This window comes from Convolutriloba macropyga, chromosome 5 (genome assembly GCF_964194025.1).
Source record: "Convolutriloba macropyga chromosome 5, txConMacr16.3, whole genome shotgun sequence".
NCBI classification, from domain to species: Eukaryota; Metazoa; Xenacoelomorpha; order Acoela; family Convolutidae; genus Convolutriloba; species Convolutriloba macropyga.
The window spans coordinates 30,234,367-30,260,662 of NC_134472.1; the positions used below are offsets into that span (position 1 = coordinate 30,234,367).

Below are 26,296 nucleotides of genomic sequence, written 5' to 3' on the forward strand. Positions count from 1 at the left end.
GATGCAAATAATCGCACGATTTGGGAGTCTAGCGATAGAACAATAAGCAACGTAGTGGAGCTGGCATCCGATATTGGAGTAGCATTGGATAAAAAAGACATCTCGATTGCTCATCGTCTTCCATCCAATAAGAACGAAAGACCCATTATCGTTCGTTTCACCAGAAGAGTAAGCAAAGTTGAAATTTTAAGAAACAAGAGAAAGCTGAGAGAAAGTGACACAACCATGAACGTTTCGATTGTTGAAGACTTAACGAGAGCCAGACTAAGGTTCCACAATTTGATGAAAAGCGACACAAGAATAGAATCGACATGGACAAGAGAGGGAAATTTGTTCTACAAATGGAAGGACAATAATAAAGTACATTGTGTTCGTCAACTGTATGAAGGAGGTATTGAGCTGGGATACGAATTACAGGATGTACAATTCTGCTTTGATAATCCATCGTTTTAGCAATTAAATAAAAAGTTGCCGAAAACAAAAACTGATCAGCTTTCTTTAATAATTTTTCATCTTAATACTAGATCATTAGTAAAACATTATGATGAACTGGAGTCACAACTAGGCTACCTCGAGTCACCCCCTGATATTCTTTGTCTAACAGAAACCTGGCTTAAAGATAATATGACACCATATTGCTTCAAGTTATCAGGCTATACAACGCTCGTTTCTAAAACAAGACCCTACCGTGGAGGAGGTGTAATGATACAATGCCGAGAAGCAGTAAAATTAGTCGCTGAGGAACAGTGCAACTTAGATGAAAGCCTTCTGATTAAAGTAGAAGCAAATAAAAAATACTACTTCATATTGGTTGTTTACAATCCTCCGAGAAATAACAAAATGGAGTTTCTTGCACGCCTTGAAGAAACCTTAGAATGTTTAAGTAAAAAAGACTGCAGCGTTATCATTTGTGGTGATTTCAATATCAACATTTTGAAGAAAAATGATCTAACAGCAGCCTATTTTGATATTATTAATAGTAATGGCTTCGAGCTGCTAAATAGCGATCCGACACGAATTTCAACTTCTACGGATTCCTGTATCGACCATTTTATAACAAAAAATGTGGAAGGCAAGAATAAAACTCACAAAGATGAAAGTTTTTCAGATCACTATCCAATTTCCCTTGAAATTGTTGCGAAACATAGCAATTTTAAACCAGAGTTAAATTTTCGAGATATCTCGTTTACAAAATCTCAAGTGAAGTCAGAGATGTTTTGTTTTACATTGACTCATCAGTTGCAAAAAATTGAATTAAAGGGTGAAATGAATAAATGCTTCAATTCCTTCCAACATTGTTTTCAGCTGGTTCTTGATCATTATGCTCCTATGAAAGTTTATTGTCATAAATCAAATCTGAAGTCTAAATGGTTAACTAACAATCTAAAAAATTTAATCAACAAAAGAAATAAAGCACATGGCCAATGGTCCAAAGATCGGAATAACGCCAGTTTGCGAAAGAAATTTCTACTTTTGAGATACCGAGTTGAAAAAGAGAGCAAAAGATGCAAGCGTAATTACTATTTTAAGAAATTTGAAAAATGTCTGGGTGACTCGAGGAAAGTTTTCAAAATATTAAATGATCTTCAGGGCAAAAATGAAAAGTCAGATCAAATACCTATGTTGGAAACGGAGTTCGGACAATTAACAAAACCATTTGATATAGCGCAAGAAATGAACTCTTTTTTCTCTTCTGTTGGAGAAAAACTCGTCAATTCATGTGTTCAAATTCCCTTAAATAGCAATGCTTTCAGTCAGCACACTAATTTTTCAATCTGGTTCTATGATACCAATGTAAAGGAGATATCTGATGTCATTGATAACCTATCAAATAAAACTTCTTGTGGTTTAGACGACGTATGTTCCAAAGTAATAAAGGCTTGTAAAGACGTAGTGGCTCCCTATCTATCACAACTAGTTAATATGTCCTTCCATCAGGGTATTTTCCCTACTGCCTTGTCCATCGCAAAAGTTTTTCCACTTTTCAAATCAGGAAATAAAGCTTGCTGTAATGACTACAGGCCCATCTCTCTTTTAATATGTTGGGGCAAAATCTTTGAAAAAATAGCTTACTCCAGGATCTATAATTATCTTGAAAGCAACAATCTCTTACACAAGAATCAGTTTGGTTTTAGGCGCAAGCTTTGTACTATTGATGCCATAGCTGAATTTACGGAAAAAGTAAGAGCATATAATGATAAAAAAACAACGGCAACTGTCTTCATTGATCTAAAGAAAGCTTTTGATGCAATTGACCATGAAATCTTACTCAGAAAGTTTGATCTTTATGGCTTAGTGGGTCCTTGTAAAAAATTGGATGAAAAGTTTTCTAAGCAATCGTAAACAGTGTGTTGAAGTAAATGGTGTAAGATCTAAGCTGTCTGATATAAAATACGGCGTTCCTCAAGGTTCAATTCTAGGCCCTTTGTTGTTCATCATTTATATAAACGACCTCCCTAAGGCATGTAATAGCAGTGACGTGTTTCTGTTTGCTGACGATACTAACATTGCGGGCATTAACTGCTCCAAAAATGAGCTGGAAGTGGATCTAGCTAGTGTAAACACTTGGCTGTTAAATAACAAATTAACACTGAATTTAGAGAAAACGGTTCATGTTAATTTCAAAAATGTGACTCCAGATTCTAGTTATCTAAACATAGCTGGATCGTGTCAAGTTTCCCAATCGCACTGCAAGTACTTAGGAATCGTTTTGGACAATCAACCTAAGTACAATTACCATATCGAAACAGTTCGTAAAAAACTTAGTGTTCAGTGTGGAATTTTGTGCAAGCTAAGGCACTTAGTTCCTAGAGTTTTCTTGCTGAGGTTTTATGATACAAACGTTAAACCCATAATTCAGTATGGAATTTAGTTTATGGATGTACATCGCTGAATGCATTAAAGCCTATTCATATTCTTCAAAAGAAAATATTGCGTACAATCTATTTCATGAAAAAAGACGAGCATGTTGGTAATCTTTTTGTCCAGAATAAAATTCTTTCGGTCTATGAACTGTACATATATGAGCTTCTGAAATGTGTTCTTCGTTCTGCTGGAAAATTGCATTCGGAGGAATATATGAATAACTTGTTTCAATATAAAGAAAACCTCCGTTTAACGCGCAGTGCTCAAAAAAATCTTCTAAAATTGCCTTCCAAGTCAAACAGGTTTAAAAGTTGTTCGTTAGCCTATAGAGGAGCTAAATTGTTCAACTTACTGATTGAAAACGGTGTTCTTGAAACACCTCTTGAGATAGATAATGCATTTTTTTCCAAAATTGTTCATAGTATAAGGGATCTATATATACTAGGCAATATAGACTTAACTGACTTTGTGTTTGGATAGTTAAAGTATAGTATAGTGAATAGAGCAGTCAGACTTCCTCCTAACGAACTTCCAAGAATTCCTGGCCACAAAAGTGGTGCGGGTTGTTCGTTGCAGGGGGAGGAAGTCTGTCAACGTTACATAGATCTTGGGTTTTGGAATCTTGACACTTGGGTGTCAGAACCTAACCTTGATCAATGTAACGTACCCCTTCCCTCAAACAAATCATGCATCACTTCAAAGCCTCTCAGTATGCTCACATCAGTCAGGTAGCTAAAATGCAAAACAATTTCAATTTTTTTTAAGTTACTCTTTTTAATGTTTCGTTTTTTTTACTTGCTTTGGTGAGATTGGGATACTTAAATGGACTTAGTTGATAATTATTCATTTTCTGTAATACAATGTTATTGGATTAGGGCAGCTTCAAGTGAACTAATTGGTTCCGTCTGCTGTCCCCTCTGTGCTAAATATATATTAGACTTTGTGTAGCTAGTATTATTATTTTGTATCAGAGAAATAAATTCTTCTTCTTCTTCTTCATAATGTGAAGGGTGCTCCTTAAAGTTTGACACCCCGCTTACCCCCCCCAACACTCTCCTCTTCCAGCCGGCGATTTGAACCCCTCGTACAGTCGTCCCAACCCTGTCCCCCATCGCTTGACCCCCACCCTCTACACTTGACCACCCACCCTCTACACTTGACCCTCCTCTACTCACCCCCTCCTAATACTAGAATCCCTAAGCCCCAGCTATCTAGTACCGAAGCAAACTGCTCGCCGGTTGGTTGAGATTAAGTTCTCATCAAGTTCTCTTAGAGCTTTCCGGCTCATTAGTCTCCAAGTATGCCATTTACCGAAGCAGTTCAAGAGACAGAAGTTCATAATGTCATGGGTTGTTCTAAGAGTTTGAACCCCCCCTGATAGTTCGTCCCTGCAGCCAATGATCCCACCAAAACCACCACTTTTAGGTATTGCAAATAATAAGCACCAACGAAGCTGGCAAATAATAAAAGGGAAAGTCCATTCATTGAAAAAATGTTAAACTAAGGCCTCAATTTTACTCTAAATATTTCACAGATCTTTGATACTGCTGTAAGCTGTTGAGTGTCAAAACGCTATAACTGAGTCTGGAATAGTTTGCAAAACTTTTTGGTTGGAAACTTTGTCTAGGTTTAGATGCATTGCATTGCGATGAGATTTTAAAATCATAAATGACTTTATCTCAAAGCTTGAATGAATTTTTAATTGCTCTCAAACGAAGTTTGTAGCAATTATATTAGTCCTGTCGGTCTTTTTTTAATGCGATTTTTCGCTTGACCGATTTTTCGTCTGACGCTTTTGACTTTTCGTCCTCAAAAACGGGATAAACAGGTAGCGACCAGCGGGCATTAAGTGCTCTTAGAGCTTTTCAGCTCTGTTCTAGCTCAAACTGTTCTGGAGGCTTATAATTATGGTGTGAAGAGCGGTTCTTAGAGGTTGAAGACCCCCCCCAACTGTTGACACCCCCCCAGTATTGCCTCCCAACCCCCCACCGCGCTGTTGCCCCTACCCAACTGTTGCCAACCACATCAATACCTCCCCCATGCCCAGTTGCTGAAGAACAACCGCTCGCTAAAACACGCAAATTTTTACAATTTTCAAGCTTTTTGAAAATTTTTGTCAGTTTTGTAAAACTTTTGTCACATTTTTGAGTTACATCAACCCTAAATGTCAAGGAACCCACTCTGTGGTTTGATAATAGGTTAATGCACAGTTTCTAGTGGTAATAGAATGGTTTCAACATTTCAACTTCGCGAATTTTTGCAATTTTTTGAAAAAAACTTGCAAATTTTTTCAAGGTTTTTGAAAATTTTTGTCGGTTTTTAGGTTTATCCAGCCTCAAGAGCCAAGTAAGTAGCCTCCTCTAGGGTTTGATGATAGGTTACTGTATAGTTTCTAGACGTAATGGAATTTTTGTTCAAGATTTTAACATCACGAATTTTATCATTTTGAAAAAAGTAGCATTTTTTAATTTTTTTAACCTTTGTCATTGTTCAAGCTTTTTCAGCCTCAGGGTTCAGAAAACCTGCTTAAGGTTTTGGTAATGTGGCTGCATAGTTTTTAGTGGTAATGGAATGGTTTTCAACTTTTTAATATCACAATTTTATCGATTCGTTTTTATAAAACTTGCAATTTTTCAATTTTTTTGACAATTTTTGTGATTTTATAGGTTGATCTAGCCTCAAGAGCCAAGGAACCTCCTCTAGAGTTTGATAACAAGTTAATGTATAGTTTCTAGGTGCAATGGAGTGGTTTTAAACATTTTAACATTTAACGAGTTTTAGCATTTTTTTGAAAAATTTTCGGCAAGTTTTTTTGAAATTGTTTTTTTTGAGGTTTTTTCAGCCTCAAGAGCCAAAAAGCCTCCTTCGAGGTTTGATACTAAGCTGCTGCTTAGTTTCTAGACTTAATGGAATGGTTGTCATTATTTTAATGACTCGAGTTTTCGAAATCTTTTGATAATTTTTAATTTGAAATTTTTTTAAAAATTTATTATCATGTTCAAGTGTATGGATCTTTATGAGCCAGTGAAACTGTTTAAGGCTGGAAATAGGCATACTGGATGGTATCTTGAGACAATGGAATGGTGTTCTGAAGATATTTTTATCACGACTTTTTGCAAGATTTTGTCAAAATTTGCAATTGTTCTAAAAATGTTTGAATATTTTTGTCCTTTGCTGAGTTTAATGATCATTACTGGCCAACGAAGCTTTTCAAGTCTTGCAGATGGATTGCATGAAAAAAATCCTGAGACAAAAAATGTTTTTGAACGTGCTCTTTACTGCGAAATGTGGAAACTTTTCTTTGGAATTTTGCACTTTAAGTTTTTTTCTATATGATTTAGTTACTAACAAGTTTAGAAAACTTGAAGTTGTAGAGTCGAATGTCATCATGGAAAATATTCTTAGCTCTCTTTCGCTCTCTCTGTGTTCGCTGGAGTTTGTTTCCTTCTCCTTCTCGCTCACGTTTAATCTCTCTCTCTCTCTCTCTCCTTAATTCTTTTGTTGATGCGGCTGTTATATGGCGTGATGTCATCGTCTTTTACCCTAATCTCAGGTCCCTTCAATCAAGCTAAATGTATCCTCACTAAACATTGGCTAGGTACTGACAAAGCCAACCGCTCGCCGGTCGTTTGCCCGACGTTAGTCGGTTATGTTAACTCTTCTAGTAAGAGTTGTTTTAAAGGTCACCTGTCTACGCAAGGTTTTTTTCGTGCAATGGGGAATCAGCCTGTTCTTTCTAATTTTGGATTTTATTTGTCTTTTTAATTGCTTGTAGAAAAAGTTTGTAGCAATTGTATCAGTCATGCGGCATTTTTTAAGCAATTTTTTGCTTGACCCGTTTTTTCGATTTTTCGGGCTAAAAAGGTAAGGCCTGGAGGGGAGGGCGTTTACGTATGCGAGGAGACAATTTTATTGCGTGAAGAGCGGTTCTTAATCTTAAGTTTGGCCCTCTCACTTTACCCCCATCTTTTGACCCCCACCTTGTGACTTCCACCCCTAATGTATTCCATAATACTTATCCCTAAGGCCCAGCTGTCTACTACCGAAGCCAACCGCTCGCCGGTGGTTTAAAAACAATTCACCCGACATTAGTCGGCTGTTCTGTTGCTTCTGTCTGATGATTTCGTCATCTGTAACTTGGCCTATATGCATAGGCAAACCACTCTATCCGCTGCTAAATTTGAGTAGAGTACGGTTCAGTGAAGCTACTGAGGAAGCTGAGCTTTATGGTGTAAAGGGCGATTCTGAATTAAACTCCTCATGGACCATCCCCCCTGCACTTCTACCCCAGCTACACCACTAAGTGCAGAGCCTCTCTATGCTCATTCCAGAGACCGACAGGGGTCGTTGTCGTGTATGTCTTCTTGTTTTTCCTATCACATCAATTCATATAGATTTAAAATAATATAATAGGAATTACCTGGCAAAACTGATGTGTGCGAAGTTATTCGTGGTTTCTCCGTTTAATTTTTCTCTCAATTGTCACAAGACGTGTTAGTGCGCTGAGATGTAGGGATAGACCGTTGTTCTGGTCATCTCCCGGCTCATTTTGGGTGCATGGTGCATCATCTAGAAATTGTCGTACAATGTTGGACGTTAAAAATGTTAGTTGTACTCTGTTTCGAAGTTGTTTATTCATTTAATACCATAGTGTCGTTTGATTTTTTCCGGTTGATTTTAGCATGCTCTGCGTTTGCCTGGAAGAATTATACTCAGCAATGGTAGGCTAGAAATCTACTAAATTCAACTCAACAATAGTCCCCTTTTGCCAGGAGATAGGTTTTGAAAATATCCGTAGCTGTTGGCGATTAATTTGATACTCCGTATTGTCACGTTTCTCTACGTATCAGTCTCAGTTTAGTATCGAGCAAGACCTTGAAATTTCCATTAATGAAATGAAATTAAAAACCGTGAAAACGACCTACAAATGTGCATCAGTTTCAGATTAAATTTTAGGATATTGTTGCATAGGGCTCAACCGAGTGATCTGTTGACCAATTACATTCGAGCAATAAGTATCCACGCACAATTTTTCCGACAAAATTTGTTAGGGCGAAAATTGTCGGACTTTAGTTTGTTATTTTATTACTTATTTGAGATTCGGGCTAATCTGGACATATTTAGGTACTAGGGAGTAGGTACTAATGCAGCTGATTAATCGATGAAAAGATCCACAGCTTGAAATTTTTTACATAGCATCTAGTATTGATGACTGTAGTACACTGGATGTGATACGGGAAGGAATCACAGAGACAAAAGTCGGAAGCTATAAAGACACAGCTTACTCTACGCAAATTTCAAGCATCTCTTCAAGGTTGATCCAAATTGGTCGGACAAATACGACTCGAGTCTTGATAATTTAAAATAAGTTTTGGTATTTATTAATAGCCGCCCTCATTTTCTCAGCCGGCTATTATAGCGCTCCTAATTTTTCTTGCAATTCAAAGAATTTGAATTATATTGGGGCGCTGTCTTTTTTTTTTAAGATCTGTTCACACCTTTTCATGGTTTTTGAAGTCAAATTGGAGTAGTGATTTTGGTCACGCCGAAAGAGGAAGTGGAGCGAAAAAGTGACTGGTTTTGCGGCGTGAAACTTTTTTGCTCTAAATTTAAAGTAGAGTGAGAAAACGGTGTTTGAACAGAAATTCGCTTTCTCGCTAGTGGTTTTTTTGTTCACATGCGGCAATTTGACTTTTATTTTTACTGGTTTTTTTTCGATTTTACGAATTGGATTTTTTTCTAAATGGTATTCCCAATCCATTCATAGTCCGTTCTAGGTCTGGTTTTCTATTTAGTCAATGAAAATTCTTTGAATTGTACGTCAGGACTCGTCCTGCTATGTTTTTTAATTCGTCGAACAAAAAAATGTTTCGCTTCACCTCATTTTGACGCTTTTTTCAACATTTTGCGTGAAATCTTTTTGACTTCTTTAGGCTAGTTTCTCTCTTCTCTCATTCGGCTAAAAGTGAATTTGAACATCAGTTGCTCAGCAAAGCAATTCAAAATGAACAGAGTCAGAATAAAAAATTGAAGTCAGAAATAGAAACGGGATAAACCCCTAAAGCCCAATTTTAGATGCCCGCTATTTGAACGTCGTTCCTATAAGTCTTAGTTATCATCTCTAATGCTTATTGGTATTGATAGTAGCCCCTATAGCCTCTCTCTAAGAAACGGAAGTATCTTAAACTACGAAATGCCATTAAAATAAATCGGACTTTATTAGAAGCCCACAGACTATTAAATATTCATAAGAGGCCCACAGTGGGCTTTAGTAGACCTTCAAGTACTTATAGTGGTGCAGCTGCTGGGATGGCCTTAATTTTAGGTTAAAAGGTCATTTTTAGGAGTTTTTGGGCTCAAAATGGTGCAATTTTTCATGTTTTTTGTGATTTTTTTGGGGTTTTTTTGTTTGATTAGTCTGAGGTTGAAGTTTTTGATTAGTCTGAGTTGATGAAGGCCGTTTGTGAAACAAAATTGCTTGCTTTGACCATTTTATGAGCTTAATGTCTTAGTACTACAAACACAAACACACAAATTGATAATAATTTTTGCAATTTTTTGCAGGTTTTTTGAAAATTTTTGTCATTTTTTTAGCCCCAGGTGTCAAAAGACCCCCTCTAGGGTTTGATGATAGATTACTGCATAGTTTTTTTAGTGATAATGGAATGGTTTTCAACTTTCTGCCAGCATGAATATTAGCTTTTTTTTACAAAACTATTAGCAATTTTTCATTTTTTGACATTTTTTGTCATTATTCAAGTTGTTTGAGTCCCAGGGGCCAGAAAACCTCAATAGGGGTTGGATTATAAGTTACTGAAAAATTTTTAGTTGCCATGGAACAGGTTTCAACTTTTGAATAGCACAAATTTTAGCAATTTTTTTGACAAAATTCGCATTTTTTCGTTTTTGAAAATGTTCATCATTTTTTCGGTTTTTCCAGCTTCAGGGACCAGGTAATCTCCTTTGAGGTTTGTTAATAGGACACTGCATAGTTTCTAGTAACAATGGAATGATTTTCTTAACATATTAATGTCTCGTTTTTTATTATTTTTTTTGGATAAAATCTGCAATTTTTTAAAGTTTCCTGAAGTTTTTGTCAGTTTTTGATATTCGTCCATTCTCAAGTGCAAGAAAACCTATTCCACGTTCTGATAAAACTTTACTACATGGTTTCAATGGATTTGTTTTCAACAATTCAACCTTTCGACTGTTAGATGTTTTTTGATAGAATTTGCAATTTTTTTCATGTTTTTTTTTAAAACATTTATTTTATTTTTTTTCTTGCCTTAGCTGGATAACCTCATCCAGGATTTGATAGTATGTTATTAAATATTTGCTAGGGGGCTATTGAATGGATTTCAGCATTTTAATAGATCCACTTTCTATTTTTTGAAGTTTGAAATTTCTAAAAAATATTTTCTATCGATCCATGAGCCAATGAGTTTTTAAAGCTTGGAATTGGGTTACTGGATAGCCTCTAGAGACACAGAAATGATTCTGATGATATTTATATTACGATTTTCAGCAACTTTTCTTTATAATTTGCAGTTGATTTCTTTTCAATTTTTTGGTCAATTTCGAGTTAATTGATCTTCAAGGGCCAATGGAATTCAAGGGCCAATTGAAATAGGTATTTTTGAAGGGAGAAAATTTTGCCCTAGGTTTAAAAGCTTCAAGAGTTTTAGCAATGAGTATGTTTTTGTTTAGTTTTGATTCTTTTAGTTTCTCAATTTTTTGATGATTTTTGTGTTCTGGCTGGCATTGTTCAATTGATCGGCTGGTCAGGTAGAGTACCTCTGAGTTTTCCATTCAATTCTTTGAATTGTATTTCAGGACTTGTCCTGCTATGTTTTTGTTTCGTCTGACGCTCTTTTTTCGTTTTACGTTTGTTCACACCTCAAAGCTGAAAAGTCAAAGTTTCTGAATGACTTCTTCCTTTTTTTAACTGGTTTTGCGTGCGTGACGTCATTTCTCACTCTTTCTAGCAAAAGTTTTTTGCGTGATTAGATTTTGATAATAAGTGACCTACCCCACTCAATAGACTTCTGCACTTTAAAATTTAAGTTCATTTTGAATTAGTTTAAGGTCAAAGGAACTCATATGTGTAATAAGGGTCCGTAATGAAAAGTCTTCTGCGCAATGAATTTTAACAAGCTTTATTAATTCCTCGTTTAATTTTTTTACATAGCTTTTTGAGTGGCGTCGATTACTTTTTCAACTGATATCTGTATCTGTTTCTATCTCTATCACACGGCACGCAAGTCTTTTCTTTCGCAGCTATTCCGGCAATCTGCCGGCTATGTTCATTAATAATTGTTCGATTCGTAGATCTGGGAAATGGTATGTAGATCTGGAAAAAAAATATTGTTAGATATGCTATCTAAAAAACCAATGTACTCAATTTGTTGGTCATCCTGTGTAAGCTGTAATTTAAAAATTAATTAAATCTTGAATTGTTGGACGACTGGGTTATCCAGGGTCTTGTTGCAGGCGTATCCTGCAAGTTGAGAGTGCAGATGAGTTCTACTGTCTGATGGCAAACATTCAGCTGGAAATGTTTGAGTACGATCTCATCGACTGTGAAAACCTCATACAGGTCAGTCTCACCACAATGACAATAAAAAATTAACCTGAATTTTCTTTAATTGCTCTGAAACAAAATTTGTAGAAATTATTTAAGTTCTCTGTTGGTGTTTTCAATTCGTATTTTTGTTTGATTGTTTTACATCTCACCTATTTGACCTGTCATCCAGAGAAACGGGAAGGACTGGTAACGCCCGAAGGCATTAATTTGCTGTGTAGTTTTGTTAGCTCTTCGAGCTTTACTAGTCTCTGTACGGTTAACCGATACTGCATGAATTTTTTTGCGAAAAGCAATTTAGTAAATGCAGATTTATAATTCTATGTCTTTTGTATCTGAGGTGATAATCGGACAATTTTTTTTCTATCTAGCGACTGGCCAGTGCAAAAGTGTTACAAAAATGTATTCGACTTTAATACATAAAGGATTGCTCCCTTTGTGCCATCGGAAAGTCTTTTAAATGCTAAATTGTGATTTCTATTGTAAATAGATTAATTTAAGTTGGAGGAGTCTTTTTTTTCTTTCTCATTAAGTGACAACTTGATGTGAAATTGCATGCCATATAGCTGAGATTTGAAGCAAATTTTATTTGAGAAAATAACTCAATATACTTTGAGAGTATGGGATTTAAGCTGTTGTCATTGTTTTTTACTTCAGTCCAAGTATTGTTTGATACAACGATGTTATGTGGTGTCTGATGAAGCGCAAATTTAACCGGAGGGTAGTTGAGTAGTTTTCGTTTGAATAACGACTGGGGATAGAATTGACATTAAGTATTGATGAAGCGATGGTCTCTGAGAGCTGATTGTTGCAATGTAAGAATGCGCCGCTTTGGCCATTGAGGTAAAATTGGAGTGAATTCACCTGCTTGCTTAAGTTTCAGTATTGTTTCCTGCGTCGCTAGATGCCATGTAGCGTATCCATGCCAGCGGCGGTAGAGAGAAAGGCCGGGATTGTCCATTGATCCGCTTTTATGCATTGCTTCCACTTGCTAGCAGCTTGTATGCGGTACAGAATTACTGAAAGTGTGCTCTACTGAAGAGTAACTGAAATTAGTAGTCTGCAACTGATGCAGAGGTAACACATTCAGATATCGCATTTTATTTTTGCATTCAAAGATTTGCTGGAATTGTATCTGGATCCTATGTCCGTGAGTTGAAAGAGCAGTTTGGATCAATTTTTCTTGCTGATATTGATAAAGGTAAGCTATTTATAGTGAGTGAACTATCGTATATACTTCTGCAATTGAGTAGAACACGCTATCGCAGTCTATCATTTCAAAATTGCTTTCAAACATAAGTGTTAACTAGTATTTGGTACTGTTGGCGTTTTAAGCATCTTTATTTTGTCCATTTTTCGTCTGGCTGAGTTGACTTTTCGTGTAGGGTATTAAGTAGTGGTGTAATTTTGTTTAGGTTTTGCTCGTATTTGAAGTGGTCGACGCACGGAAACTGTTAGAAATGGCATGAGACAACTATTATAATGCCTTCTGGTACAGTTAGCCTTCCTAAGCGTTACCTGGAGAATGTCAATATTAACTTTACAGAAATGCATCCGATGTTTGTGGGATGTTACTTAATATTTTCCGAATATTTATTTTTGTTAGTTAGTCAGAACAATTATGAAGAACATCACTGTCAGTTGAAAAAAAAAAACAATTTTTAGAATATCCCAAAAGAGCTTAATGGGCGTAATATAATTAGTTTGTGGTGGTCCGTTCGGGCTTTGTTGATTTAATTTAGTTTCTCTTTCAACTTCCAGCATTCGCAGTTGCACATACTTTTCGAAATGGTCTAGTTTAACTAGTGCAGCGATTAATATAAAACAAGGAGGCTCGGTAATGTGCGATCGCACATAAGGTTCCGACCCCACTCATCCACAATTTTGACATAATTCTCCAGCAAACGAAGAACAGATAGAAAAACCCAAAAATTCAAGTATTTTTGAAAAAATTGTTGTATGAACAAAAAGATAGCCTCCAAAGCAAATAACTCAATGGAGTAAAAATTGATGCATTAAATTGTTGAGATATATCAATATTAAGAAAGCGAGTCAAGACGATCAGCAAAATTTAACAACAACAAACATTAATTACATCAAAAACTTTGTCCATTTTAAAAAAACAAAACTTAAAAGCAAAGTCATAATATAGTCAGATAAAACTGAAGATAAACAAAAAAACACTTGTAATTCGCCAGAAAAGATATAGGACCAGTACATAATAAGGCTTGGTAACAGTTAGACAATAAAGAACAAAAACAGTAAATTTGAAAAATTCGATTATAATTATTAATAGCCGCCCTCATCTTCTCAGCCGGCTATTATAGCGCTCCTATTTTTTTTATTTCCTCGAATAAAAAAATGTTTCGCTTTACCTCATTTTGCCGCCTTTTCAACATTTTGCATGAAATATTTTTGACTTCTCTAGGCTAGTTTCTCTCTTCTCTCATTCTGCTAAAAGTGAATTTGAACATCAGTTGCTCAGCAAAGCAATTCAAAATGAACAGAGTCAGTATAAAAAATTGAAGTCAGAAATAGAAACGGGATAAACCCATAAAGCCCAATTTTAGATGCCCGCTATTTGAACGTCGTTCCTATAAGTATTAGTTACCTCTCTCTAATGCTTATTGTTATTGATAGTAGCCCTGTAGCCTCTCTCTAAGAAACAGAAGTATGTTCAACTACGAAATGCCATCAAAATAAATCGGACTTAAAAAAAGTGTTTTTGTACAAAAATCTTTTTTTTTCAATATCTTCTATTCTTTCAATCCCAATCATGCTTATTGGAATCAACGGCGGCTATTTTTCGGCAACCTGCCGGGTATGTTTAAAAACAATTAAATTCAGAGTAAAACCATTAGAAATCAACTGAAATATCTTATAGGTTTACAATTACCAATGCTTCTATAGAAGGGGATTAACAACTGTCGGTATTACATTGTTTATGCTGTTACAAGAAGAACAACAAATAGACAACAAACAAAAAATCAATTAAAGTTTGCCAGAAAACGCTTTCGAAGCCGTAAAGCCATAATTTGGCCCCCAAACTATGTTCAACTGCACCTTTTTCGAACACTGATAAGGTATTATGTGACCTATCATGAATGAAACTAGTCAACAAGTAGACAAAAAAGGAAAAAAAAGGGCAAAATTAGGTTACTTGTTTTTTTTTCGAAAAAAAAATTATTTCCAAAGACATGAAAGCAATTAATTACAAAATGAAATAATTAAATAGGTTGGTTTCTACTTCCAAAGAGACCTGCAACCCATGAGACATGCAAATATCCAGAATATGACTTACGTCCATAAAACGAACGTCAAATATGACAAAAATCAAAAATTAATTTTTTGTGAAAAACCTGTGTCGAAGCCAGTAAAGTCATAACGAATTCTCTAAAACATTAGATTTTGTGTTACCAATCGGTTTTTGGCATCTTATTCTGACAAAACTATTGTCATATTTGGCCTGTAATTAACGAGACTAAGTAACAAACAGACAGAAAAAGGAACCAAATTGCGAAATTAATGTTTTTTTTTTAATTTTTGAAAACAATTGTTTTCAAAGTCATGAAAGCCATCAGCTATCTACTAATATCAGAATATTGGCTCATCTATTCTTCCATGAAAGCCAATGAGACGGGGTGCTTTTACTGATTACAATCCAATTTGTTTTTGGGTTGTAACAGTCCAAGAATGGTCCAAAACTAGCCCTGCTTATGCTCTTTGTCCATTCAGAAGACCTAACTTTTCGAAAGTCATAGATATAGATATTTTGTTAGTTAAAAAATCAAAAATAAGTGCGGCGTTTTTGATAATCAAAGAGTGAAGTTAGCAAAAATCGGCAAAGTTTTAATTACAGAGCACTCTCAATGGAAGTTGAAGTAGCGATTGCCCCCTTAGAATCTACAAAGATTGTGTTAGTGGTGTTTGGGTGTGCACTTCCTGCAATTTTAATCAAATTGGACTGAAGAAACTTATTTCGTGCTGTTTTTGATGACGTCTGGATTTTGAAATATTTAGCCAGATTTTTTGACAAAGAAATTAAATAGAAATAGCCAATAATATTTGCTGTCCTTAAAAATAAAATCAACAAGCAAAATTGGCGAATTTTTTCTGTCAAAATTCCGAAAAATTTGAATAAAACCAACGGAATTTACTCTATTTTCTCAAAAGTTTAAAACTCGATAACTCCCTGTGAAAAACGAAAATCACAAAAATCTTTTTAATTCCATATTTACGCTGGACAAGCTGTCTAATTTGAGTTTTTTCATAGTAAACTTCCCTATTAGACCAGAACTAGTCTTTTTTATCGCCTTTCGTCTATTAGAAAGACAAAATTGATTCATTTTGTGGCGCGAAATGTAATTTTGAATTACTATTTTTGTAGAAACAAATCTAAATTCCCCTAAAAGTGAACAAAATCATGCCAAATATCACGTGTTCACACAAAGTTTTAAACCTCAATAACTCCTCGAAAAAAAAAACGAAATTGAAAAAAAAATCTTTTTAATTCCGAATTCTACGCTGGACGAGCTTTTTAATGATACCACTAACATTTCTCAACGATGAATATATCGATCGGCCAAAATTGGCTGAACAAAAGAAAACCCATGTTAGTGTATAGCTCCTCCCCCCTCAAGAGGGGTCGGAACAATAATTATATAATATAAATGTAACATAATTCATGCGTTCAATACCTTTTTAATGTGAGGTGTTTTTGTTTATTAACACTATCTGTAGCTCTCACACTATAGAATTTGGATTATTCTTGTTTTTGGCAGTCGTCTAATAGGTGCTGCCATAATCTAGAGTTTTATTTGCTTTGTCCTAATGAGTTATTAAACTTTTTTTTAGCCTTTTTTACTTATTTCTTAATTTTTTAAATTTGAATTTCATTTAACATAATACAGCTCTCGGAATTTGTTATCGCTATTATGATGTTGTTGTCTGCTAATTGTGTGGCACAAAGTTAAATGTACGGCTGTTTGGTGACAATTTTGGCCCGGTCAGTTTTTTTAGTTGGTCAGGTTTTTCAGCTTAGTTTTTGCGGCTGCTCAAGAATCTCAGCGGAACCGAAGTATCACAGTCTGGTTCTCAATTTTTACGACGGCCTGGTTCTTCACAGGGTTCGATTGACTATTAATCTCGTCGAAACAATTAGTCGCTCGGACGTAGTAAAGGACTGTAACTTTATTTTTGTTGATTGAAGTTAAGAAAATCCTTGGTGATATATTTTCAATCTCATGCTGAAGCTTGTAAGGCTTCAACCAGTGTTAGTAATCTTGCTTATTGCTCGTCAAGTAAGATCAACTATCTTAAAACTCGCAAGTTCTTAAAATCTAGCAAAACTTTGCACAAAGACTAAAGTTGTTTAAAAATCAAATTATAGTATAATCTGAGAGTCAACTGCTCTTGGTAACAGTTTCTAATGGTTCTAAATACAATATAGTTTCATTCTTCAAACATTTCTGTTAATGTATATAATCAAATAATGGTTAATCAACTAAAGTGATTTAGGTCATTGTGTACAGAATGTCAAGTATGTCAGATTACTGCAATATTTGCTCGTGTTGAAATAATGGTTTATTATAACGTAAATCTAAATGCCTCAAATGTACAATATTTGACCTTAAATGACTACCTAAAGTATCATAAAATGAGCAGTTTAAGAAATTTAACGATAATTGACAAAATATTAAAAAATGCCAATTTTGCACCATATAAGTGCTAATAGCCACACTTGTGGGTTTGATGCCATTACTTTTGTTGGGTCCATGAACAGCTTAGAGTTTACCATAACTGTTTGCTATAAACTCGGGTTCCTCCGGTTGTTCCTTGCCAAAATGGGGGGTGGACACATTTTCGGTCCCAACTTAAAATTTTTCAGTTTTGACCATTTTTGTGTTTTGACAAATTCTAAGTTTTTTCAGTTTCAAAAGTTAGTTCATGCTGTGTAATGGCTCTTGTTGCTGATTTGAAGTGGCGGGAACAAAAGTTTTTGCTATTTTTTTAACGTACCAGATATGTTTCTAATAATACAAAAATTCCGAGGTTTTTCACCGTGATTTTTCTGTCAAAAGGTCTTAAGATTTCATTTTGTGTGGCAATGTTGTATTGTTTTGGAATGGTATCGTAATTGTTTCTGTTTGCTTGCTTCAATGTCAGTGTAGATATTTCTCGTTACAGGTTTATTTATACCAATTTTTTTGTTAACTCTGGTGGGGGAAAGGATAATTGCTTGCGGACATGAGATCATTTTTCAGCTGCATTTACGAGTTTTCTGAAGACCCATTGCTTTCGCAATCTTCCGGCATTGTTTATGAATGCGATTTTTTCCTTGACCAATTCTTTTTTCAGAAGCTTCTAACTTTTCCTCCTCAAAAATCGGATTAACAGCTCAAGCCCCTAGGGTATCAAGTTTTCTTAGATCCTTACAGGTCACTGGTCACCAAACTGTTTTGAGGAGACATAAATTCATACTGTGAAGGGTGGTTCTTCATCCTAAAAGACCTCCCTCATTCAATTCCCCCGCCACTCACCCCGATAACATTAACATTCCTAGGTCCCAGTTGACTGCTATTGAAAGCAACCGCTCGCCGATCGTTTGAGAGCAATTCGCTCGACGGTATTACCGATTTTAACAATTATATTAACGATAAAATTGTCAACGGTAGAGCTGCGGGCGTATGAATCCAAGCGCCTATTATTTGGTTGGAACCATAAAGATTATATAATTACACTCTGTGTTTACAGACCGTGTATTCGATGGGTCCCAGCCCCCTTGCAAACTTGAGTGAACTGCGAGAAAAATACACATACAACATCACTCCATTCTCACCAATGCATCAACAGGCAAACTCTGGTGAGTCAAATTTAGTCACAACTATAAGCCTTCTCAGTGGTGCAATTAGTGCCAGAGAGCTAGCAATTGCATTCTTAGGAGACCTCTTAATCAGGTTCAATGGATTCAATCAGTTTGAATGATTATGCTGTTAAATGTCAATAATTGGGAACTGTATTTCTATGCGAACGTATTTGTTTGACTGCGGACAGGTGCGAATGGATCCAGTGGCTCGAAATCCATGTCCGGGTCAAAATCTTTGTCCGCATCTGCTGCATCTGCTCTTTCTGGATCTTCTAGCTCTGATAAGCTGGGAAGAGTCCAGAGTGATGACGAGGACGATATTGATGACAGGTTTGAGAAGCTTCTGAAAGACATTGTCTGATTTCCCAATATCAGTTTAAAGTAACATATTTGGATTTGTTATTTGTATTTTTCCAGATGCACTTCTTAAATACAAAAATTGAAAACTATGCTTAAGTCAATGTGCGTAATATTAATTGAATCAAGTATTCAATTTAAATGTAATAAATTGTCGTGTTCTAAAGATAGTTTTGAAATCGAACCCAATACAGGGGGCTTGTTGTTTTAGTTTTTTCGATATAAGTGGATTTTGTGGATGATTTTGAGCCAACAAACATTTGAATTTTTGAAGTTCATAGCAATTATTGTAAACGTGTGTGTCTTTTTTATGCAAAATTTTCGCTTGACAATTTTGACTTTTCGATTGACTTTTACGCCCTTGACTTTTTGCGTTTCGCGTGATCTAAAATTCTCTCGCAATCAGAATTTCAAGCAGCTGACTTCAATTGTTGGCTAATTTAATACCAAAAGTCAAATGAAAAGTGCGCCGAAACTGGTGCCATTTTTCACTTTAAATCATATTACTGGTATATGTTAACCTCTAATGTGTCTAATGTGGTTATTTGAAGCCCACTATTGAACTTCTTAGTCCCATTTATGCTCCCTCATTCTCAACAGGCTATTATTGCGCTCCTATTTTTATTTTTAATAGCCACACAACGATAGCTGGGGCTATTATTGGCCTTCTCTTGGTTTTTACGACTCGAAGAGTATTGATTTTCTTAAGGTTTTTGTTTTTACCGGAAGTACTATTCCTTCAGACGGCGTTTTGATCTAAAAGCGAAAGAAAATTGTTATTGAAAATTAATTAATTTTTCAACGTTTAATCTTTTATAATCAATGAAAACTTGTTTCATAATTACCATTTTAACGTTTTTGCAAAGTATTTCAAATTTTCGAATCTGTAATCTGTTTTTTATTTTTAATTTAGACAGAAGTATGACTGTAACGTTTATGATAAATTTCTGCTAATTAAGTCATTGTACTTATTTGTTTATCGCTGATTTCTTGATTGTGTTTGAAATAGGATATAAAAGTCAATGCCGCATGTGCAAACTAAATGTTTGGGTCAAGCAGCTGAACGAATAGAAGGGCAGAGAGAAGAAAGAGAGTGTTTTTTATTTTTCGTTTTTGAAAGAGAGCGAGAAAAATAGGCGTGGAAAATTCTTCGATGAGTGAGCAAAATATTTTGATCACGTGCGGCTTTTTCAAAACAGTTTTTAGTTTTAATTCCAAATAATACAATTTTGTGTTCAAATTTCAGCTATTTTTACCGTTTTTCCTTGTTTTAAGATTTTCTAGCTATTTTTGTTCTTCAATTTTTATAGTTTTTGCGGAGTTGTGTGGTTGAAATAACTTGTTCTAGCAGTTTTGGGCATCTTTCATTAATTAGTTGCAAATGTTTTTGAAAATTCGGGCAAATTCGTGGCTAAATTTGAACAAATTTTTAGCTGTATATTTTCTCGACCAATTCTTATTCGTTAGTTGTTGCTACTATGAGGTGACCCTTCAAGTCTGGACTTTTCACTAAAATAATCTACACATTTTTTTACTGGTTTTTTTTGTTCTTGACAGTTTCCAATGGTCGTTTGATTTTTTCTCCTGATATATGGATGAGTGACTGATCTAGCAGAAGAACTTATAAAAAGATATAGCAGCAGAACTCGCCGATTAATGTTTGAGAAGAATCTTCAAAGCTAAACAGGGCAGTTCAGGAAAATAAATTTCACAATTTTCTTATTCATATTTTTGTCCTTTTCATATTTTATTTGTTTTTTACTTCTCCGTCAAGTACTGGCATGTTGACTGATGTACGAAAGAATATAATTAATTTTTTCTCAGATAAATTGTTCGGAAGTGGCATTTAGCATTTGTAGAGAATTTAGAATATTGTTTTTCGGTTTTGTCCGTCATGGTCTCATTTCCCTTTCCTCCTTTTTCTCTTTATGAACCCATTTCACGAGGTTGTCTCTCAATAGTTGATATTTGGTTGCAAACTACCTTATTTTACTTAGTCTTTTACCTTCATTTTTTGAGTGGCGACTAAAGTTAATATTGTATCAGATGGTGTATCAGTTTTTGTCAGTTAGTTTTTTCATATCTTTACTGTTGTTTTGTCAAAATGCTTTGTATAATTATATAGAAATTGCATTAGGACAGCGAGGATGGTCAATGTCTTCAAATCCGTTCCGAGTTCTTCCGGCAATGTGTTTTTAATTCAAGATTTTTGTTACAACCATATGACGTCAATCACTTCATATCTGCTTTTTGTTCATTCGTTCCTGCAATTTTAACTGAATTGCGTGCGTTACGTTTTTTTCGCTCTTACTGGAGCCAGTTTTTTGTTTGTTTGCGTGATTAAGTTTTTGGTCACACTTGACATACCTCACTCTCAGAAATGACTTCCTCACTCTAAAATTGAGGACTTCCTCACTCTTTATTTTAATTCAAAGAGATATGGTCAAGTGAGTGTATGTCACTCTAATTGAAGGTTATTGAAGAGCAGCTAATAGAAGCAGCAATAACTTAAACGGATTTGTAAGCAAAATATAACATATCAGAATTTATCAAAAAATTTTCTCTTTGGTCTGTTTCTGTTACTATTTTTTTGAGACCGCAACTCTACGAATCTATTGCGGCTATTTTCTGGCAATCTGCCAGCTATATTTTCAGTTGAGTAAGTCTTTTCTTTTCTCGATGCTCACTGGAATCAGAAAGTATTTAAATACAGGTTATTATTTAAATACAGGTTATTTGGTACCACGCAATTATTTTTTGAATTTTGACGAAAAAAATTGCGAATTTTGCAAATTTTTCGATTTATTTCAGAATTAAAAAGTACGTTTTTTTTTGTACTTAATGGTACTGGATGGTTTTTCATGGAAGGTAATTTTTGGATGGTAATTTTGGAAGTTAAGTCCTTCCATGCTAACCCCCAGCTATGCCTTAAAAATCAAAAAAGTTTAAGTTTTATTGGGGCATTCTTTTTTAAGACTCGAAGATGAGTATTGGTGGAGCGTCTTTATATTTAATAGGTAATTTTATAAGAGCGTATTTGAAACTGGAAGTGAAATGCGTGAAGTTTTAAGGTCAAATTAATGAGAAGTTGAGAGGAGAGAGATTGGTTTTTTTGTTCATTTCTTTTTTTGAGACGAGAAAAGTAGGTGTAAAAAAATTTATATTGAGTGATTGGAAATTTTTGATCACGTGCGGCTTTTTGGAAGCAGTTTGATAGCTTGAACTCCATCCAGTTTTTTTGGTCAAAACAGTTTTACACAGTCAGCTAAGCTGGTAATAGTGCGTTGTTTGTGTTAACAAAAATCGAGTAAATTTGAGCAAACTCTTGCCAGTTTTGTCTGTTTTATTAATTTTTTTGCAATGTTCTTCCAGTTTTATGGTTCTCGTTGTCGTTTTTTTTCTTAGTTCATATTTAAGATGAATTAAATAGGTGTTGTTATACTGAAGTTATACTTGAAATTTAGACAGGTTACTTTTCTGCAACATAATGGTCGGATGACTGATCCAGCGTTCGTTTAATTAGAAGTTCGCCAACTACTGTGGTAGGATCCGTTTTACCGTTTTAGAGAATTTTCTAATTTTTCTACAAAATGCTTTTCATTTTTTCTCTGTTCCTTTGCCACCAATTTTCCCGTTGCTCGGTATTTTATGAGACTATTATATTGTATTTCAATTGATATTGTGTTGTTGCGAACTACCTGTATTTCTGTATTACCAAGTCTTACCTGTGTTTTTGGAGTCGCAACGTGATGTAAATTTTTATCAGAATCTTTTCGTTTTTGTCTTTTTATTTTCTCATTTAAGCTTTCCTTTTATTGTTTCCTAATGTTAAGTTTAAGCAAATAAGAAGTGCTTGAAGTCAGTGAGGATTGTCTGTTTTTGTACTCCAAGTCGTTTCCAAAATTTTTCCGGCTATGTTTTGTGAGCGGGCAAGAAAACTAGAAGTTCAGGGTGTGAATAATGTTTGAAAAAGTTGTTTCAATGAACAAATTTGAAGAGCGGAAGAAAATAGAGAATGGTTCTTTTGTTCAGGCCTTTTTTTGTACAGAGCGAGAAATATAGGTGTGGCAAAATTTTTGATAAGCTAGCAATTTTTTTTTACTTTTTCAAGCTGTTTTTTTGTTTTTTGAAATTTTGGTGTTTTTTGGAAAAGGTTTTTAGACAAAATTATAAATTTCAGGTTGTTTTTTTATAGTGTTTTGAAGGTTTTTTAGTGAAAGGGAATTTAACGCTAATTTGAAGGTTTTTCAACGAGTTCTCCGGTTTTCAGGTTTTTTGATGGTTTTTGGCCCATAATTGTTTTCATTGCTTTTACCTTTCGCTGAGTTTATGCCTAATGCTCCTCCGAGCAATTTATATTACAAATTACATACAGTTTTTGTTACCAAGCAACTTTTTCTTTGAATTTTGACAACAAGTTACCTAATTTTTTAATTTCCGCTTTAATTCAAAATCAGATGTTTTGTGCTTATTTTGGCTTGTCCAAATTTGTGTGAGTAATTGATTTATCTCTATTGCTCGACATGTTGTACCGCTTTAATTCAAAATCAGATGTTTTGTGCTTATTTTGGCTGGTTAATTTGTTTTAATAGCAGCACAGCGATAGCTGGAGTCGTTATTGGCCTTCTCTTGTTTTTTTTATTTCGTCGTCAAGATTTTTGTTACAACCATATGACGTCACAATCACTTTAATCTGCTTTTTGTCCATTCGTTCATGCAATTTTAACTGAATTGCATGGCGTCATTTTTCGCTCTTATTCGAGCTTATTTCATTTGTGTGATTAAGTTGTTGGTCACTCGTGACTTACCTCATTCTCAGAATTGACTTCTTGATTCTGAAGCTGAATTTTCTTTAATTCAATTCAAAGAGATAAGGTCAAGTGAGCGCGTGTCGCCTTAATTGGAGGTTGTTTGAGAGCAGCTAATAAAAGCAGCATTAACTTATACAGATTACTAATCAAATTTAACATCTCAGCTTCTAATAGAAAGAAATTTTTGGTCTGTTTATATAACTGTCTTTTCGAGATTGCAGATCTACGAAGCTATTGCGGCTATTTTCTGGCAATCTGCCAGCTATATTTTCAGTTGAGTAAGTCTTTTCTTTTCTCGATGCTCACTGGAATCAGAAAGTATTTAAATACAGGTTATTTTTTAAATGCCGGTTATTTGGTACCAAGCAATTATTTTTTGAATTTTGACGAAAAAAATTGCGAATTTTTTTTTTTGAAAATTTTTCGATTTATTTCAGAATTAAAAAGTACGTTTTTTTGTACTTAATGGTACTGGATGGTTTTTCATGGAAGGTAATTTTTGGATGGTAATTTTGGAAGTTAAGACCTTCCATGCTAACCCCCACCCGGTATCTCAATCTGTGAGGCTCGCAATCTTAAGCTCAAGCTAGCTACTATTAAAGTCAACACTTGGTCAGTAACTTTGAGAGCAGTCTTGCCGCCGAAATATTGTTAGAATAAAAAATGATTTTCTTTGCTGTCTAGTACGTACGTGGGAATGTTTGCACATTGTCACACTTGGTCTGAGAAGAGCCTATCCTTGTTTTTATTTTAATTTTAATCTCAATTTTATTTGTCTGGTGCACGTTTTCTTGTTCTTGAATCAGATTTTTTGCTCTCATTCTGAATATTAAGGTGCAGTGCTGAAATACGCTCATTGGAAAATGTCAATTCAAAGGCGAGAAAAATATTTATCCTTCCTTATTCTGATAACATTATAGCCCAAAGATGAAATGAATTTGACACCACATGAACACGGGAGAAATTTCTTAACAGTCGCATGGCAATGGGCTTCTGATAACATCATAAAACTAAACAACTCTCGTTTCACATCTGGAGTTTTGTTTCAGGAGTGGGCTTTTGAAATGCTTCCCAGCACCCTTCTTACTTCCGTCTGGAAACTCTTCACCTCAGAAGAATGGCTCAAACAGTGGCTCAAAAGACATATTTAGTGGAGGTGAGTTAATAACATTAACAACTTAGTAATACAACATTTACAAGTTTGCAAGTTCATTTAGCATATTTCTTCTATTATATTATACTGTTTTTCAATATGTTTACTCCGAAGTTTGTTTTCGTTTTTCGAGTTATACGATTTGTATAAGACGTTCAGCCTTGTATTTTTTTTTGCTAATTTTTAAAAATAAATAGTGACGTGTGTAAATTTTTTAGTACCGATGACCATTCATCGGTAACTGTGTAGCCAAAAGGTGTCTACCTCATTGTTAGAATGGAGTTAGCTGATTGATTGGAAAAGAGATGCAACCGGAAGGATTTGAGAAGGGAGGCATAAGTTGTTGACATCTTAATTGTCTCCCGAGAGCTGAGGAATAAAAGCTACATTGAGGGGAACATTGCTTCCAAGATTTGGGCCGCTATTGAATTCAAATTAGATTCGCTCGGAAATATTTCCAAATCCCGCTGGAAACATTTTCCTTCCCTTTTCCTACCACCACCTTTCCGAGTAAATAGTCATTTGCAGCCATTGGTGTAATATTTGGTGTCTTTTGCTGCAATCGTTAGCTAAATGCGCAGCATTAGCATAAATTATGCGTAAAATTTCGTAGGCAAAATCAAACAGACTAGGGTAGAGTCAGGGTTTATATGTACACGTGTTTGTTAAAGCAAGTAGTTATACACAATACCACGTGTGGTCTCAAGTAGGTTTTTGTTCATGAATTAATTTGTTGCACGTTGCGAAAATCGGAAGAAAAACTGCAGCTCACATTGTATGTGTCTGTACTTAATCCGTTGTTTATTCTCAGTGTTTGTACTTCATTGTCTATTCTGAGCTCATTTCAAGTGGCCTAGTTGATTTTTTTCCAATAACTGATGCTGTGTTAGTTGCCACAAAACAGTCTAGTCGAAAGACTAAAGTGAAAACTAACTGTGACTGAAGCGAATTTTGACGTCCTGGTTTGCAACACTGACTACTATAAGCTGAGTTTTGTTTTTCCTCGTCTTGTCAACTAGCGATATCTTTTCCTCTTTTTGTCAAATAGCAATATTGTATTAATTTGCCTGAACTATTCTCTATTTGCGTCTTATATTATGCTTGCAACCTTGTCGCAACAGTTACCGGTTTTAAAACAGCAACGAATGGGGCCTTTGTGATTTGCAGAAATTCTCTTCATGCCTTTTTACAACCTTTGCTAATTTGGGGAGATGTGAATTATGACCTTGGTTCACCGCTATTTTCCACGGGTTGCACTTGCGTGTGTTTATTACACCAATCAATACCATAAATTTTTCAAGTGTTGCTCAGTCGTATATAGTGTTTTGCTTGCTTTTGCTCGTTTCTTGTATTCATTTTTACGCACTGGTGCACTCTTAAAAAGGTTCAGCGTTATATGTTTTCCATTCAGTTGTTCAACTGTTTATACTGTTCAACTGTGATGCAATAGAACAAGACTTGATACTTTACGTTGCTGCTTCCCAGTTAACAAGTTGACCCCGAATTTTGTCGATGCTTGGTACAATTTGACCGCTGTTTTCGCTAAACTTGTTAGTGAACAATTTCGGAGCAGTTTCTCGCGTTTTTGATAAAGAAGCGATTGTTGCTATTGTTTAAGTCGTGTAATTTATCAGTTATATCGTGTGTTTTGTTCATTGTTGATA

The 26,296-nt window shown here is 35.0% G+C and overlaps 1 protein-coding gene across 6 annotated transcripts in view; it reads left to right on the forward strand.

Moving 5' to 3' along the window:
- The window catches only part of LOC142339311 (uncharacterized), a 115,546-nt gene that overhangs the window by 74,524 nt on the left and 14,726 nt on the right, over window positions 1-26,296 (forward strand). For all 6 annotated transcript variants that reach the window (XM_075389253.1, XM_075389256.1, XM_075389255.1 and 3 more), the window contains 4 exons: window positions 11,356-11,461; window positions 18,200-18,308; window positions 18,500-18,641; window positions 24,529-24,635. In XM_075389253.1, coding sequence (XP_075245368.1) covers window positions 11,356-11,461; window positions 18,200-18,308; window positions 18,500-18,641; window positions 24,529-24,635 — 464 coding nt within the window. The remainder of the gene's footprint in view (window positions 1-11,355; window positions 11,462-18,199; window positions 18,309-18,499; window positions 18,642-24,528; window positions 24,636-26,296) is intronic.